Genomic DNA, 16768 nt, shown 5'->3' with positions numbered 1-16768 from the left:
TTGTATTCAAAGGAAGAGATATTTTTACCAAAATATAAGTTGCAGTTAATGGGCGTGACATTCTTGATTGGCACGATCAAGCTAAACTGGAGATTATACTCAGACCTGGGCACTCCACACCAGTTATACTGGGTGATATGCCAGTTGTATCTGTTCAAGAGACTAATGTGCATGAAGGGATAATACAAAACTTATGCTCTAAATTTACTGAGGTATTTTTTAAAAAGACTGGAGTTGTTAAAGGATTTCAACATACTATTAAATTTAAGAGCAATGTCACTCCTGTCATACATAAAGTAAGACCTGTTCCTCTCTCTGCCAGGGAGGATTTTAAAATGTTATTAGATAATTTGTGTTCTCAAGGTATAATTAAGCAAGTAGAGTCGTCAGAGTGGGTTTTGGCTGCTGTTGTTGCACACAAAAGTTCTGGCGATATACGCTTGTGTGCGGATTTGAAAGTTTGCAATTGAAATATTCTTTTGGACTGTCATCCCCTTCCTAGAATTCATGAAATGCTGGCCAGATTAGGAGAAAGTAAATACTTTTCTACTATAGACTTACGTTCGGCGTACCATCAAATTCCCTTATCTGAAGATTCCCAACCCCTAACAACATTTGTGACACCGTTTGGTGTATATATGTACAAGCGTATGCCATTTGGTGTGGCATCAACTGCCAGCCTATTTCAAAGATTAATGGATCAAATATTTGGAGAAGAAAAAGGTATACAAGCTTAGTCCTTTGTCCAACGTGGTTATTAGATAAAGTTGAGCTATCTCACAATCTTGACTTAAAGAGTGTACTGGAACATGTCATAGAGAAACAGGACTTGTACAAACGTAATTATGAAAATGAATGCATGTGATAGAAGGTATTTTGAGTGTTGGTGATTGGGTTTTAATTAAAAAAAACTATGAAAGTCAGTAAAGGACGATCGAAATTCTCAGAACCAGTGAAAGTTTTGAAAATAACCCGGATGGCTGTTTTATTACGAAATATGGGATGGTGGAATAGAAATGCTTTGGTCAAAGTGATCAAAGAACATGCTAAAATAATTATACAAAAGCTTGGCAGTACAAGAGAGAAGGAAAGGAATGATTGCTTTGATCTTGATTGGTTGACCCATTCAGCTGGTAATGAGAATCGGCAAATGAGTAGTGTAACTTCTTGTACGAACCTTGACAGAGGTGATAATCCCAGTACCATAAATCGTGGTACATGTTCCATAAAATACTGCTTTTGGAGGTGATGGGGACAACTTGCTTAGAAGTAGTTCTAGGGTAAGATCAGTTCCTGTTTACTCCAGAGATTGTGCGTATTATTGATTTTTCTTCTGTATATGAAAAAAAGGTGGGTGTAATGTGTGGTAATGTAAAATGTAAGTGTGTTTCTTTAAAGCTGTACATTTCATATTTAGAATATGGTTGGGTAAGTGTTCTGGAAGTAAACAACTTTTATCCATTGATTGCTCTGCTGTTGTGGCTGGCAGTTGTGGGTCCTGTTCATGGAATAAACATAAACTTCTGTTTCATTTACCTCGTCTGGATTTTATTCTTTGTACCCTACTACAAGGACTGACGAAATTAATAACTCCATTTCTGACAGAAAAAAATCATAAATTAATTATACCTGCAGCAATCCCACTATGAGTTCATGTGCACATAAATGCCATGTTTTTTGCTGTAAACTTCTGTTTCCAACCAAAAATACCTTTGTGAATAGGGCATTGTGAGAACAGTTCCACCTACTCTGATTTATTGACAAAGATACTAAATGGTAAATTGATAATATTGGGCACCTTCCCATAGTGCCACAGTTCACAAATTGAAGCACACTTAGACATTGTAATCCACTGTCATGCACATTAAAGAGAGACACTTAAGAACCTGGGAATGCTGGCTCAGTACCGGCCATCAAACGCACACCTTGTTTTTGCTGACTCTGCATTGAGGTGCAAAGATATATTGATGTACACACACGGAAGAGAAAACACTCAATGCCTATGTTCCATTCCAAGCAATGCCTGATGCTCTGGCCCACAGGAAAACATTGTTGGACAAGCATTAGCATTGCCAGCTTGTATGGTGTTAAAGGAATGCTGTAGGGGAATGTGAAGCATTACCATTATATAGCATTGCAATGGATATGTATTTGTCTAGAAGCAAATAACTGTTGAGTAATATTAGTGTAGATTAAAAGGTTAGGTGACAAGTTGCATTTTCTCCAGTCAGTCCTAAAAATCCATGTAGGTTAATGTTTGCTCTCCTCCCATATGTGCTGCTGCCAGTGAAAAAACCCATAAATTATCTACTTATCTAAGATCGCTTAATAGCATTACAATGTCCCCTGTGCCCCTGAAGATTCAAGGTCAGGCAGCTAGATAAATAAACAAAATCATCACAGCTGTGTGTAGTGTTAGTGCTTTTTTGGTGAAAGCAAACAACCTCTGCCCAATAAAAACGTACTCCAGGCTCCAAACATGTGGCTGGAGCCAAAGTCCCTCTCTATTGGTGCTCACATAATTTGTCTGGCGACAGCTGTGCTGTCAAGCCAGACCATAAAATGGGTGAATAATAATCCTGTGCAGCCAGTCTTTCCGAAAGTTTCTTTTTACATTGGTTTGAAATGCAATATTATTGCTTTTTTGTCCTACTAGAGTTCTTTATAAGTGAAAGTAAATTAGTAAAGCGAGAAGGCATGATCTGGCTACGATATTATATATAGTTGAGTACCTTGAGTTTTCTGACAGCATCTTTTACAACTTCTGTTCCTTTCGGCTGCTCCACTTCGGTACTGCCAAGAAACTAGAAGAATTGCAATCAGAAACATCATTAGTGACACATGAATGGTTTACCAAAATCCACATACGAAAGGCAAATATACGGCTCAATATAAATACAAACTAATGTAAACTATCTGGTTATAATTATAGAATTTTGGGATTTATGTGCATATTTAAATTTTTAACAGTGTTTCATGGCCTATGGCACTCATATCTTAGCTGCGCATTTCTGAACAGAGTTACCAACGTGTTGGTCTGAGTCACAAAGCGTACGTTTCCTCGCATACGATGCTTTATAGGCTTGGTGCATACTTCACAATTTTTTGTGATTCACGTGGAATCCCAAGAAACTTCTGGTAAGCAGGTACTGGTAGATTTTTACAGGACTGCTGAAATGTGTACATACTTAGGCTTTAGAGGAACGGGTGCATATCTCTAAATATGTGCATTTGGAATTGACAACTTCTTGTTTATGTTTCTCCACGTGCAAAGTGTGCCTGACAACTGCCCGCACGAAAAAACTCTTTCCATTAAACCACAATTAAATATGGGCAAGGAGGGTGCTCTGCCATGCACTACCCTGAAACCAGATTTAATCCTGCCCTTGCCAGGATTAACTCTGCTACGATTTTCAGGTTTGAAAATTATTTGAAAATCGTTGTGACTACCAAGAAACATGCAGGCTTAAGGGTAATGACCTCAAAATACCAGCAACCTGCCCATTTGAGATTTAGGCACACTTAAAATTATGCCATTCTGAAGTAATATTATGTCAGAATGAATCCACTGACACAAGCATAATATTCCTATTCTTTGATATCACAAACAATAAATGAGTCCTTGTAAATGATGTTGTGTCTGCACATGACGACTGTGTTCAATGACCTTCACGGCATAGCACAATAACTAAGAAATCATTTTTCAAAATATTTGGTCGGTTAATGGGAAAATTAAATCGCGTTGTTTACTATCATACTAAATATTATTCATTTGATGAAAAATACTCAAAGTGAGTGTGTTTCATTAAAAAGTCGATTGAATGGGGTTTGATAGGTTTGATTTTCACTCTAACACCACTGAAATTCAGGAAAAGTGCTTAGTCATGCAACAATAATTCACCACCTCCCAAAAAATGTTTTTTAAAATGTCTTCACCCAGAAGGAACATGACCTCCCACAAACTCAAGAGGAACATTACCCCCTTAGGAACTGAATATTTATGTGCCTCTGTGTAAACCATTTTTAGTCCTCCCACTAGGCTCTTGCATGCTGTTCGGCGTTCCACTACCTCCTAGGCAGGTTCAACTGTGTAAATACAGGTGTACAAATATTGATACATAACAATGACATTATTGATATGTGTGGTGACATCCTGTATCGCCTCACCACTGACATCATTGATTACTTTTCTGTATGCATAATACATTGCCTTACCGACAACCAGACCCTAGAACCAGTCCCCACAAGAAGAATAGGTGAGTATATAAGTCTCTAAATGGATGATTTTGTTTGTGTGAAACTGATTGAATAACTGACTGATTAAGTGTATCTTAGTGAATACATGGGTCAGTGAATAAGCTTTAAATGTGTAAATATCTGTATCAGTCTCTCCCTTTGTATAAGTGGCAGCATGGGTTGGTGAGTAGCTACATGAGTGTCTATATGGGTTATTGTTTTTTTGAGTATTAGTATGAATGTCTGAGTGTCTTTGTGGTTTGTCGGGGTATTACTTTGTGCATAGATGCATGAATGAGTGAGTCACTGTTTGTATGTGTTGAAGACAGCATGTGTGCAGGACTGTATGGGTGGATGAGTGTGTGTATGGGTGTGTTGGTGAGTGAATGACTGTCTCAGTAGTGTCTTTATTAGTACCTACATATGTTTTAAACTAGTATATGTGAGTATTGGTTTATGTAAGTGAGTATATGTGAGAGAGATTGGAAGAGTACCTGTATAAATGAGTATGTGTTTCTATAAATGATTGATTGATAGAGTAAGTATGCGTTAGTTTCTGTAGAAGTAAGTGCGGTGGTGTGTGTATAACTGTATACGCAAGTAAATGGATGTTTGATACTTTCTTTGCATGTGTGACTATGTGTGTGAGTAACTCTATGGATGAGTGGCGGTGTGTAATTAGGTTTAAGAGTACATATGATGAGTGAGTGCATGTATTAGTGACTGTATAGGACTTTTGTTGAATGAGTGGATGTGTGTCTGGATCTTGGAATTAATGAATGGGTATGTTGTAACTGGCATTGGTGTGTCCATTGTTTTGAAAATGCTATTTTGTATTTTAGAGTATGTGTATCAAAGGTTATATTAGGGTGAGAGGAGGTCTGCCACTCTATCACAAGGATGATATCATCAGTGATGTCATTTGAGATGTCATCATTGATGTCATGAGTGATGTTACTGACCATGTAATGAGTGATGTAATATGTGACGTGATTAGCAGTGCATTGTGGGGGTGCGAGTTATAGTTAGCTAAACTAAGTATAACGGGGAATTTCTATGGTTTTGTACGAGTGAAATGTCCAACTAACTATAACGCCCCTGAAACCTATGGTTTCTTTCGATGAATTTCTAAAGGTTTTTTAAATGCTAATTTCTAACTATAATGCGCTTGAAACGTATGTTTTTTTCAGTGAATTTCTAAGGTCTTTTAAATGCTAATTTCTAACTATAACATGCCTGAAACCTATGGTTTTTTAAGTGAATGTAAAAGCTTTTTAAATGATAGTTTCTAACTATGCCTACAGAGGTAGGACATGTGAAGAAAGAAGAAAAAATGCACAGAAAGAAGCAAAAGAAATGCAGAAAGAAGCAACAGAAGTCCACAAAGACGAAGAAAAGTGCATGAAGGGGCTAGACATGTGCAGAAAGAACCAACAGAGGAGCAGAAAGAGGCCTTGTTGCAAAATCATCCTGTGATCACAACTTTTTCTGACCGGTACTGGTGGTAACTCACTCTGACTAGCCAGGTCTAGAGCCAGTGCTATGCTAAAAGACACTCAGAATACAGTGAAAACACTTACATACACTAGGGAACTATGCGTTGGGGTATCCCTGTGATTAGCATGACCTCCTCTGGAAGCCACTAGTACATTAAAATTACCTCTAAGACAGAGGAGCAGAAATATGCTACTTTAACTAGTAGTCGCGTTTGCAGAGTGGTGGAAAAGGTGCTGGGTGTCCAACTAACGTTCATGAATTCCGCTGTGCAGGACTTACAGGAGGTACCAGGAGGGATTCTTGGCCCCCAAGCTCCCTCAGGACTAAATTGGAGTTCAAAGCACATTTGCAGAGTGGTAGAGAAAGGGGGCCATAGCATCTGAAGACGTCTTAGCAAACCCACTGTGTGGGACTTACTGTAGATAACAAGAGGGGTAGTTGGCCCCCAAGGACATCATTGAGGGCCAACTTCCCAAACTTTTACCTCCAGTCAGTCCCACACAGCAGCATTGTTAAGTACTCGTACCAGGCCATGCCCACTTTGCCTACCACTCTACAAATGCACTCCCTGGCATGCTCTTGGATGGGGATTGAAGTCCCCTTCACTGCTGGGGGTCCTTTAGGGGCCAACTAGCCTACCTTTTACCTCCAGTAAGCCCCACACAGTGGGATTGGTGAGCGGTAGACAAAGGCGATTCCCCCTTTCTCCACCACTCTGCAAACACGCCCCCTGTCATATTGTAATTTGGGGGATTAAGTCTCCTTTCATTCTGAGGGTCCCTGGGGTCCAACTAGTCCTCCAGGTACCTCCTTTAAGCACCACAGAGCTGTGTTGCAGAGAGGTGTAAAAAGGGGCATGGCCTGGGCCATCTCTCTGCAACGCAGACCTGTGGCGCTTACTGGAGGTACCTGGTGTGCTAGTCGGTCCCCAGGGCCCCTCAGGATTGAAGGGAAATTAATTCCTCAACTTAAAACGCTCCACAGGGCGTGTTTGCACACGTCACCTTAGGCCCCACCCCCTCCCTTCACTACAGTGTAAACACACCCCGTGGCACGTTTTCAGTGGGGGGATTAAGTCCCTTTGAGTCCTGAGGGTCCCTGAGGGCCAACTAGCCCACCAGGTACCTCCAGTAAGCAACACAGAGCTGCGTTGCAGAGAGGTGTTAAAAGGGGCATGGCCTCGGCCATCTCTCTGCAATGCAGACCTGTGGCACTTACTGAGGTACCTGGTGGGCTAGTTGGCCCCCAGGGCCACTCAGGATTGAAGGGAAACTAATTCCCCAACTTAAACCGCACCACAGGGCGTGTTTGCACACGTCACCTTAGCCCCGGCCCCCTCCCTTCACCACTGTGTAAACACGCCCGTGGCCCGTTTTAAGTTGAGGGATTAAGTCCCCTTGAATTTTCAGGGTCCCTGGTGTCCAACTAGCCCACCAGGTACCTCCAGTAAGCGTCACAGATTTGCATTGCAGAGAGGTGTAAAAAGGGGCATGGCCTGGGCCACCTCTCTGCAACTAAGGGCAGTGGTGGTTACTGGAGGTACCTGCTGAGCTAGTTGGCCCCCAGGGACCCTCAGGATAGAAGAGGAATTAATTCCCCAACTTAAAACACGCCACAGGGCGTGTTTGGACACGGCACCTCAGGCCCCGCCCCCCTTCACCACTGTGCAAACGCACCCTGTGGCACGTTTTAAGTTGGGGGATTAAGTTGCCTTGAATCCTGAGGGTCCCTGGGGTCCAACTAGCCCACCAGGTACCTCCAGAATGTGCCAGGAAGCTGTGTTGCAGAGAGGTGTTCAGAGGCCAGGCCCCTTTTTACACCTCTCTGCAACGCAGGTCTGTGGCACTTACTGGAGGTATCTGGTGGGCTTGTTGCACCCCAGGGACCCTCAGGATTCAAGGGGACTTAATCCCCCCGACTTAAAATGCGCCACAGGGCGTGTTTGCACACATGTCACCTCAGGACCCGCCCCCTCCCTTCACCACTGTGCAAACGAGCCCGTGGTGTGTTTTCAGTTAAGGGATAAAGTCCCATTGAATCCCGAGGGTCCCTGGGGTCCAACTAGCCCACCAGGTCCCTCCAGTAAGCGCCACAGAGCTGAATTGCAGAGAGGTGTAAAAAGGGGCATGGCTTGGACCACGACTCTGCAACACAGCCGTAAGGCGCTTACTGGAGGTACCTGGTTTGCTAGTTGGCCCCCAGGGACCCCCAGTATTGAACTGGAATTAATTCCCACACTTAAAACGCGCCACAGGGTGCGTTTGCAGAGTGTTGCTGGGAGGGGGCGGGGCCTCTGCATGACCGTGTCTTTTTTTTTTTCTTTTTTAAGAAGGCCTTTGTGTGGCCCCCCTTCTTTTTCTATTTTATGGGCCCTGGGGACCCCATTCCCCAGGGCCTGACCCCTATTTTTTATTTATTTTTTAAATGGAAGGAGGCAGCGTGGCCCCCCTCCTGAGGCCATATTTGGCCCCGGAAACCCCATCCCCCGGGGCATGGCCAGTGTTTTTTTAAAAAAGAAATGTATTAGGATGGTGGCTGCGTGGCCCACCTCCTCAGGCCATTTATGGCCCCGGGGACTCCATCCACCAGGGCCGGCCTTTGCGTGTTTTTTTTACCATGTTGATTTCCCTAGGATTTTTAGATACGGCTACAGCCCGAACTGCTGAAAGGAGTTACACCAAATTTGCCAGAAAGGTATCTGTTGGTCTAGAAAGTAACTTTTTTGAATAGGTGCAAATCTGTTCAGTAGTTATGGAGTTATAAAAAGAAATTCAATATATATATATATATATATATATATATATATATATATATATATATATATATATATATATATATATATATATATATATATATATATATATATATATATACGCTCCAAGTTTTCTTTTACTTTGGCAAAAGAATGGACGGCACTCCTCAACTCTCTTTCAAAACTCTTGGGATTTATTCAAAAATCAAAACAGGGCGCGTTTCGGCATCACGCCTTCGTCTGCTGTGATTGGCAATTTAAATAAAGTTGTATATTGACGTCCATCTCATGATCAATAAACACAAAAGAAAGACAAAGAAATAAATATACATAGCGGCCATCTTGTAGCGGTTAGCATAATATGTGGAATGTATGGCCTTATTTAACAAACAGACGTTATAGAGCCCTAGATGGGCAGTCAATTAATATGAAAACAATTCATTTAATTATAAATTACTAGGCATCGATTTACATTCATTGTCAGCAATAAGGAAAAGAAAAATATAACACTTCAAGTCATTCTTGCAAACTATGACAGAGATGGGTGTTATAGAACAGAAGGGGGTAAGTGTATAAATGAATGAATGCTATCCTACATCTAAATTAGCCAAGATGACTGGCCAATCCTTTCCCTGTGTTCAGCCCTAATGGAAACTTGGTACGAAGATCTATAATAAACCTCGACTCAAGTTTCCTCATTTGTAGCTCTCTGTTCCCTCCTCGATCTTTGAGAGGTATTTGATCCAGACAATGGAATTTTAGGAGATTGCGGTCACCGTTGTGTTTCAGAGCAAAGTGTCTTGCTACGGGTAGTTTGGGTCATTGTGTTCAATTGCCCTGGCATGTTCTAGAATTCGCTTTTTGACAGGGTGGATAGAGCTCCCGACATAATATAATTTACACGGGCATTCAAGACAATACACACAGTATGGACTTGTGCAAGTGAGAAATCTGTTGATGTTCCTCACTGTCCCTGTGTCTGGAATCTCATATGAGGTGACTTTACCACTTGACTGGCAGGCTTTGCAGTGTTGACATGGGAAAAACCCAGTCAGGTTTCCCAGTCGTGGTGATCTCGGAATAGTATCAAAGTGGCTGTGTATTAAGGTGTCTTTTAAAGATCTGTTCCTCCTATAAGTGATTTTAGGATGGGATGATAGTTGCTTTCCGATGACTATATCTGTTTTTAGAATATTCCAGTGACGACTCATGATGCTATGGATCATTGAGGAGTCGTTAGAGAAAGTTGTGATGAAGCGAGGAGTTTTATCTTCACTAGCTTTTTTCCCACTTGGGTGCTTAAACAGACTTGCTCTAGGAATTAAACAGACTTTGTCATATGCCTTTTTCAGTGTGTCATCAGAATATCCTCTCAGTTTAAACCTCCCTATTGAGTCTTGTGCAGCTCGCTCAAAATCCTCTCTGAGCGTACAGTTTCTTTTGAGGGGCAGTAGTTCCCCAAAAGGTATACTGTTCTTTAACGGTTTGGGATGACAACTGCTTGCTTCAAGGGTGGAGTTTCCGGCAGTAACCTTCCGGAAAAGAGAAGTACAGATTTTTCCATCTTTGATAAAGACTCTTAAGTCAGGAAAGTCTACCTCGTGGCTTCTTATGGTGCCACTAAGATGTAGGTTGAGATCATTGTTATTCAAAGTTTGAATGAATAATTCTGCCTCTGTCTTGGAACCTTTCCAGAAAATAAATAAATCATCAATATACCGGTGCCACCCAATAATTGACGTGACCCATTTCTGGTTGTCGTCGAAACAGGCCACCTGCTTCTCCCACCAGCCCAGGAACAAGTTTGCGTAGCTGGGGACGAAGCAGGTGCCCATCGCCGTCCCTCTCCGTTGCCTGTAATATTGTTTCTGAAACAGGAAAATATTGTTGTGCAAACAGAAATGCAAGAATTCAACCAACATACTATTGTGTTTCATGTATTTCAATGAGCAAGTTTTTAGGAAGTACTGCACCGCCTGTATTCCATGTTCATGTGCTCCCAGACCCATCTCCCTCCTACCATACCCAGCAAAGGTCTTAGATAAACTCATCTACCGATCCTTCACTGACCACCTCAGCAACCACCAGCTCCTGGATGCAACATAGTATGGATTCAAGCCCCACCACAGTACAGAAGCAGCACTCATCACCACCACAGACAACCACCAAATGATCCTTGACAGAGGAGACAAAGCAGCCCTCATTCTGAATGACCTCTGCAACATTTAACATTGTCTCAGTCCCCATCCAATCAGTCGCCTGGATGAGATTGGCATCCAAGGGCCTGCTCTCCGCAGAATCTGCACCTTCTTAACGGATAGAACACAAGCTGTCAACCTGGCAACTTACTCCTCGGAAACACACAAACTCATATGCGGAGTGCCACAAAGTTCACTACTGAACCCACCATCTTCAACGCATACATCATTCCTCTGGCCAACATGATCCTGTCTCATGATATCAATATCCTCTCCAATGCAGGTGACGTGCAACTCATACTCTCCCTCTCGAACAAGATCACCAACACATGAAACAAGTGCAATGCCTGCATGGCCAAATTTGCCAACTGGGTGAAAGCCAACTGTCTGAAGCTCAACATACACAATTCAGAAATAGTGATATTTGGCAAAAATACCTTACCATCGGTCTCGAACTGGTGGCCAGATGAACTTGGACCCACACACAGAACCCAAGGTAGGAGCCTCGGAATAATAATTGACAGCACACTGGCCATGACTGCACAAGTCAATAACGTCACTGCACCCTGATTCCACACCCTGAAGATGCTGAGGAAGATTGTCAAATGAATCCCAAGCAACACTAGGAAAACTGTCACTTATGCCCCATTCACCGGCAGGTTGGACTACGGGAAGCACCCTCTAAGCTGGAATCACCAAGAAACTCAATGGAAGACGACAAACCACCCAGAACTTGGCAGCCAAACTCCTCCTCAATCTCACATACAGAGCTCATATCAACCCACACCTCAGTGAAATACAATGGCTCACAATATAAAACGTACTTAATCTAAATTTCACATACATTCAAGGTACTGCATAACTCACACCCCACCTACCTGAACAGTTACACCACCTGCCACCAACCATCCAAACATATTAGCGTTCTCTTACATCATTCCTAAAGCATGCTACAACCCCTACATGAAAGCCTCTCCCTCTCTTCTTGATTTCCGCAAGAAGCTGATGAACTGGCTTTTCAATTAACCAACCTACCACAGACAGGGGTAGGGACACCCACCTGCTCAGCGCCAGGATACCTTCGCAGGTGCTAGTGCGCTTTACAAATAAACATAACATAACAGTGTGATAGCGTTGTTTCTCATACATAAAAGGTACAGCTCCCAAGTCAACATGCAAAAGTACCCAATGTATGTTTTCAGTACAAAAACAATATTGAGTTTATTTGTGGATGAAAGGCGATTAACTTAAACCAACTCAAATACGCTTTTTCAGTCAACACTGTTCGAGTATAAGTGCTTTGGATTGTCTATACGTACCTGCTCCTGCAGAGGGCAGTGTAGGATAAGCAAGGAAAATGTAGTTCTTTCCCAGACAATACTGCACGGTTTGTGTGCAAATAAATCTCGTCTAGTCAGTAAGGATTTTTATGCAGAAAATATCGTCAAATAGGACGCCATATGAACCTCCAAAATGTTAGAGGAAAGGTTGTAATTTATCTTGGAATGAAGGAAGAGCATGCCACCCAATGAATTTACTACACATAAAATTCAAATGATGAATGGAAGTCTGGCTTGAAGAAGAAGCTGACAGGTTTGATAAATTACCACATTCTAGCTGCGGGGGAAAAATACAATGCAGAATTACATGTAAAAATAAGAGCCTTGGGAACATCAGAGCTTCCAAATTCAAAGAGCTCTGGTATTGCTCTTGTTGCTTTATGTCAAGATCATAACAATTCAAATTATTGTTTGATTTACAGCTGAGAAGAACCCTATGTATCTCAGACGAAGTTTCCCCAAGGTTTAAAACGGGTATGAAGCAACACACAATAACCCCTCTATCCACATTAGAAATCTTGGAACTACGAAAATTTATAAATTCCAAAGGACCGTGTTTTTAAAAAAAACTAAATCAATTACTATGATGCGGATTGGACAGTCAGAGGGAAATCTAGAACACAATGAATTCTTGCATTTTTTTTTCCATTGTGGTAGTGTGGTGCCCTTGCAGTTACCTTTGCTACAACGATATTTGTAATTGACCGAATAAAATCACTGTTATATTCGCACACAATAATGGCCTATTACTGAGCAACGTGCACAATCGCGGATGAAACAAATCAATGATAGGCAGCTGAAACACAATGCAACATGTTCTTAATGTGCAGCACTGTGCATTCTGGTACTATCGGTATTTTTCTCGTTATAGATGAATGACTGCAAGTTTTCGAATGCATGGCGGTGTTACCTAAAGGGAAAGTCTAGTTCAACATTTTACAATTGTACATTTGACATGGTACAGCCCCAGGTAAATTCCAAAGTGCAGTAAAACACTACAAGAAGCTCCCCCACAGGTCACTTGCCTGACCTTTTTACCTAGACCCTACCTAGACCCTCCTAGCTAGGAACCCCCAGCAAAGTATCAGCCACTGACACCTCTCAGAAATACACTATGCCTCTGCCCCTTCTCTCAGGTCAAGTCGGAGTGCAGGGCTCCCGCCCCGCCATCAATGGCAGCACAGCAGAGCAATGGCCCAGACCAGTCCCACTGGGAATAGTCACAGGACAAACCCAGCAGGACATTACATGACCAGCATAAAATAAGTATTGCGTTAATTTAACATTCTGTGGCACGCTCGGAAATGTGTTACCATCAGATTTTAAATTAAGGAGTGGGGTGAGCACAAACACTTTCTTCTTACAGCAGCATATGCTGCTTGATCGCCGTGAGATGCCAGCACCAGGGGCGGCTAGTGACATTTGAAAGTGGTGGCCGTAAACTAATTTGCATATTGCACCGCAGCGAGCGAGCGCAGCAAGCGAGCCGGAACCACCTTGCAACCATCCATACATCATTCATGCATCCACCCATCCATCCACCCACCCACCCATCCTGCATCCATACATCATTCATTCATGCATCCACCCATCCATCCATCCACCCACCCATCCACCATCCATCCTGCATCCATTCATGCATCCACCCATCCATCCATCCATCCTGCATCCATCATTCATTCATGCATCCACCCATCCATCCACCCACCCATCCATCCTGCATCCATCCTGCATTCATCTCATGCATCCACCCACCCATCCATCCATCCTGCATCCATCCTGCATCCATCTTTCATTCATGCATCCACCCACCCATCCATCCTGCATCCATCATTCATTCATGCATCCACCCATCCATCCACCCACCCATCCATCCATCCTGCATCCATCCTGCATTCATCATTCATTCATGCATCCACCCACCCATCCATCCTGCATCCATCTTTCATTCATGCATCCACCCACCCATCCATCCTGCATCCATCATTCATTCATGCATTCACCCATCCATCCATCCTGCATCCATCATTCATTCATGCATCCACCCATCCATCCACCCACCCACCCATCCATCCTGCATCCATCATTCATTCATGCATCCACCCACCCATCCTGCATCCATCCTGCATCCATCCACCCATCCATCCATCCACCCATCCATCCACCCATCCATCCTGCATCCATCATTCATTCATGCACCCATCCATCCATCCATTCACCCATCCATCCGCATCCATCCTGCATCCATCATTCATAAAGGGGTGGGGATCATGGGGAATAAACATTGCATGTAACACTGACGAACACAAATGTTGCAGAAGGGCAGCAAAACGAGTGTAAATGAGGGCAGCAAAACGAGTCTAATTGACGGCAGAAGGGCAGCAAATCGAGTGTAAATGAGGGCAGAAGGGCAGCAAAACGAGTTGCAGAAGGGCAGCAAAACGAGTGTAAATGAGGGCAGAAGGGCCAGCAAAACGAGTCTAAATAAGGGCAGCAAAACGAGTCATTAGCAGTTAGGTGGCCGACAAAGCTACACTCATTTGTAGCAGCGCGCCAAAAACCGCCATTCCAAGCGCGTGCATAACGAAGTTACTTCCTATAGTGTTTCTTTAATGAGTTAATCAGGTATTTACTTTTCTATCACCACATTTCATAAGCAAACCTGTTCTGCCTAACTGGCGATTGCTACTGCGGCATAATTTAATAAATAAAAATCACTCGGCATCTATACTTCTCAAGGTCGGATTTCACTTTCCGTGTACACTACACTACTACAGTGAACCCGTTTAGTAAACAATGTTCCTTCATAGCACTCTGATCATACCTGAGCTGGTGTGAACGCCGGGTCTCCCTGGCCCAGCGGTTCCTTCAGGACTTGACTGTCGCAGTGTTGCCCTCTCAAGTATTCCTTCCTGGGTCCGGTCAGGTCAGGTCTGAGGTCAAGTCTTCCATCAAACGAACCCCATAAACAAACAGAGGCCGCAGTACGAGGGAGGGAGAGAGCTCTGGCACCTGATTCTTGTCTTCTCCTGTCAGATACCTTCTGACAGTGGTGAGTTTTTGGATACCGAGGCAATAGCCTGATTACTCCATATTCGCTTGGAATTTTGTAGTCGCTGTTTAGGTTGTCTTGTTGGTGCGTGACGCTTTGTCACAGTTGAGGTTGTATCACATGGTCAGCTCAGTGATGCGCCGCGGGTAGCGGTCAGTAGTGTTTGCAGAATTGTCAGCATGTTTCCTCAGAGAGTCTCGTCTTTGCCCGTCTGTCCTGTTGAGGTTTGGGTGCCTGCCGCGGCTATAATGCCATCGGGCAGTGAGCGGGTTTTAGGTGCTTGCCGAGGCTATTATGCCATCAGGGCAGCGAGAGAGCTCTGGTCCCCCAGACAGGGGGTTATGTACCCGGGCTAGGTATTGACCAGCAAATCCTGGCGCTGTATGGTGCCCCCCCAGCCAGCATTGGCTGGGGGGCACCATAACTGCTCGCCCAGTCGCCCTGTACAACCCCGGGGGCTGCCGCCCGCCCCCATGTCCTCTCTCTAAAGGGAAAATCAGGGGGGAAACAATCTGCGCATGCGCGGGCATGTTTGTGCCCAAAAGTCGACATGCGCAGCTTTAGCAGGCCCATCAGGCCCACACCCCCCCTGCGCACTCTGGGAAAGTCGGGTGTCTCCCGGATTCCCGTCCGGCAGGTAGCACAATTTTTTTAAAAATGTGTATGTGGTTTAGTGGCGACGCGGTGGGTCCATGGGGCTTAGTGGGGCTACGCCCCTACGCCCCAATGGACGCACCGCGCCTGGCCAGCACTCAAGTGCGCATGTGCTGCTTACAGTTCACCAACTGCGCACGCTCTGGATTGGTGGTTGAGCGGGTTAGCAAAGGTACATTATCCAATGCTCTGACGTAATAGAGAAAAGCACTGGAATAATTGTATTATTTGTTATGAGTGCTGATATGGTGACTCTGCAATAGCCAATTGAACCAAATGCAGCCAGCAACCCAGATACTACGATTTAGGACACTGACGTCATAGCACCTGGTCACCATGGTCAAGCTGGCCATTGTCCCAGAAGGCTGCAGGCGCGGGAATGCCCCTATTCAACCTGAGGCTTCCTGCAATGTGGGGCTGATTTGAATAATCAGAGCCAGGGTTGATTTGAAGTGCCAGTCAGATCCTGCTCTGTATCTACTTCCCTTACATGGATGGTTTGGAACAGCGGTGTGATGCGCCCACAGATTTCCTAAAATACAGAGGGGCATATTATCAAGCCTGTGCGCTAAAATTATCGCCGCTGTATCGGCCGAAAACGGCCGATAAAGCGGCGATAATGGGCTTGATAATATGCTCTGTGGAATTCCAATCGAAGCCCATGTTAGATGTCTTCACATCTAACATGTGCTTCGATTGGAATTCCATAGAGCATATTATCAAGCCCATTATCGCCGCTTTATCGGCCGTTTTCGGTCGATAAAGCGGCGATAATTTTAGCGCACAGGCTTGATAATATGCCCCAGAGACCATACTTTCAGACCTTTCTTTTGCAAAGGGCTGATGGATCCAGGAAGTTACTCCTTCGGGTCACCATTCTTACCTTTTTGTCTCTGCAACATTCCTTAGAAAAACCTAAACCCTCCATCTACAGACCCATTCAGCAAAGATTTCTTTTCTCACAAAATCCTCCTGAAATATTCACGGTGCTCATGCCACATCACACATAATGTATGCTAATGCACTACAATGTTCTTAG

The 16768-nt window shown here is 43.7% G+C and overlaps 1 protein-coding gene across 5 annotated transcripts in view; it reads right to left on the bottom strand.

The window, feature by feature from the left end:
- GULP1 (GULP PTB domain containing engulfment adaptor 1) overlaps positions 1-16768 on the bottom strand; it is a 2138858-nt gene that overhangs the window by 496561 nt on the left and 1625529 nt on the right. For all 5 annotated transcript variants that reach the window (XM_086955346.1, XM_086955349.1, XM_086955345.1 and 2 more), the window contains one exon: positions 2733-2804. In XM_086955346.1, the coding sequence (XP_086811472.1) occupies positions 2733-2804 (72 nt within the window). The remainder of the gene's footprint in view (positions 1-2732; positions 2805-16768) is intronic.

The sequence above is a fragment of the Lissotriton vulgaris genome, chromosome 2_1, assembly GCF_964263255.1.
Source record: "Lissotriton vulgaris chromosome 2_1, aLisVul1.2, whole genome shotgun sequence".
Classification (NCBI taxonomy): Eukaryota; Metazoa; Chordata; class Amphibia; order Caudata; family Salamandridae; genus Lissotriton; species Lissotriton vulgaris.
Note: the sequence above shows the minus strand (reverse complement) of the source record. Positions and strands in the feature narration are given on the sequence as shown.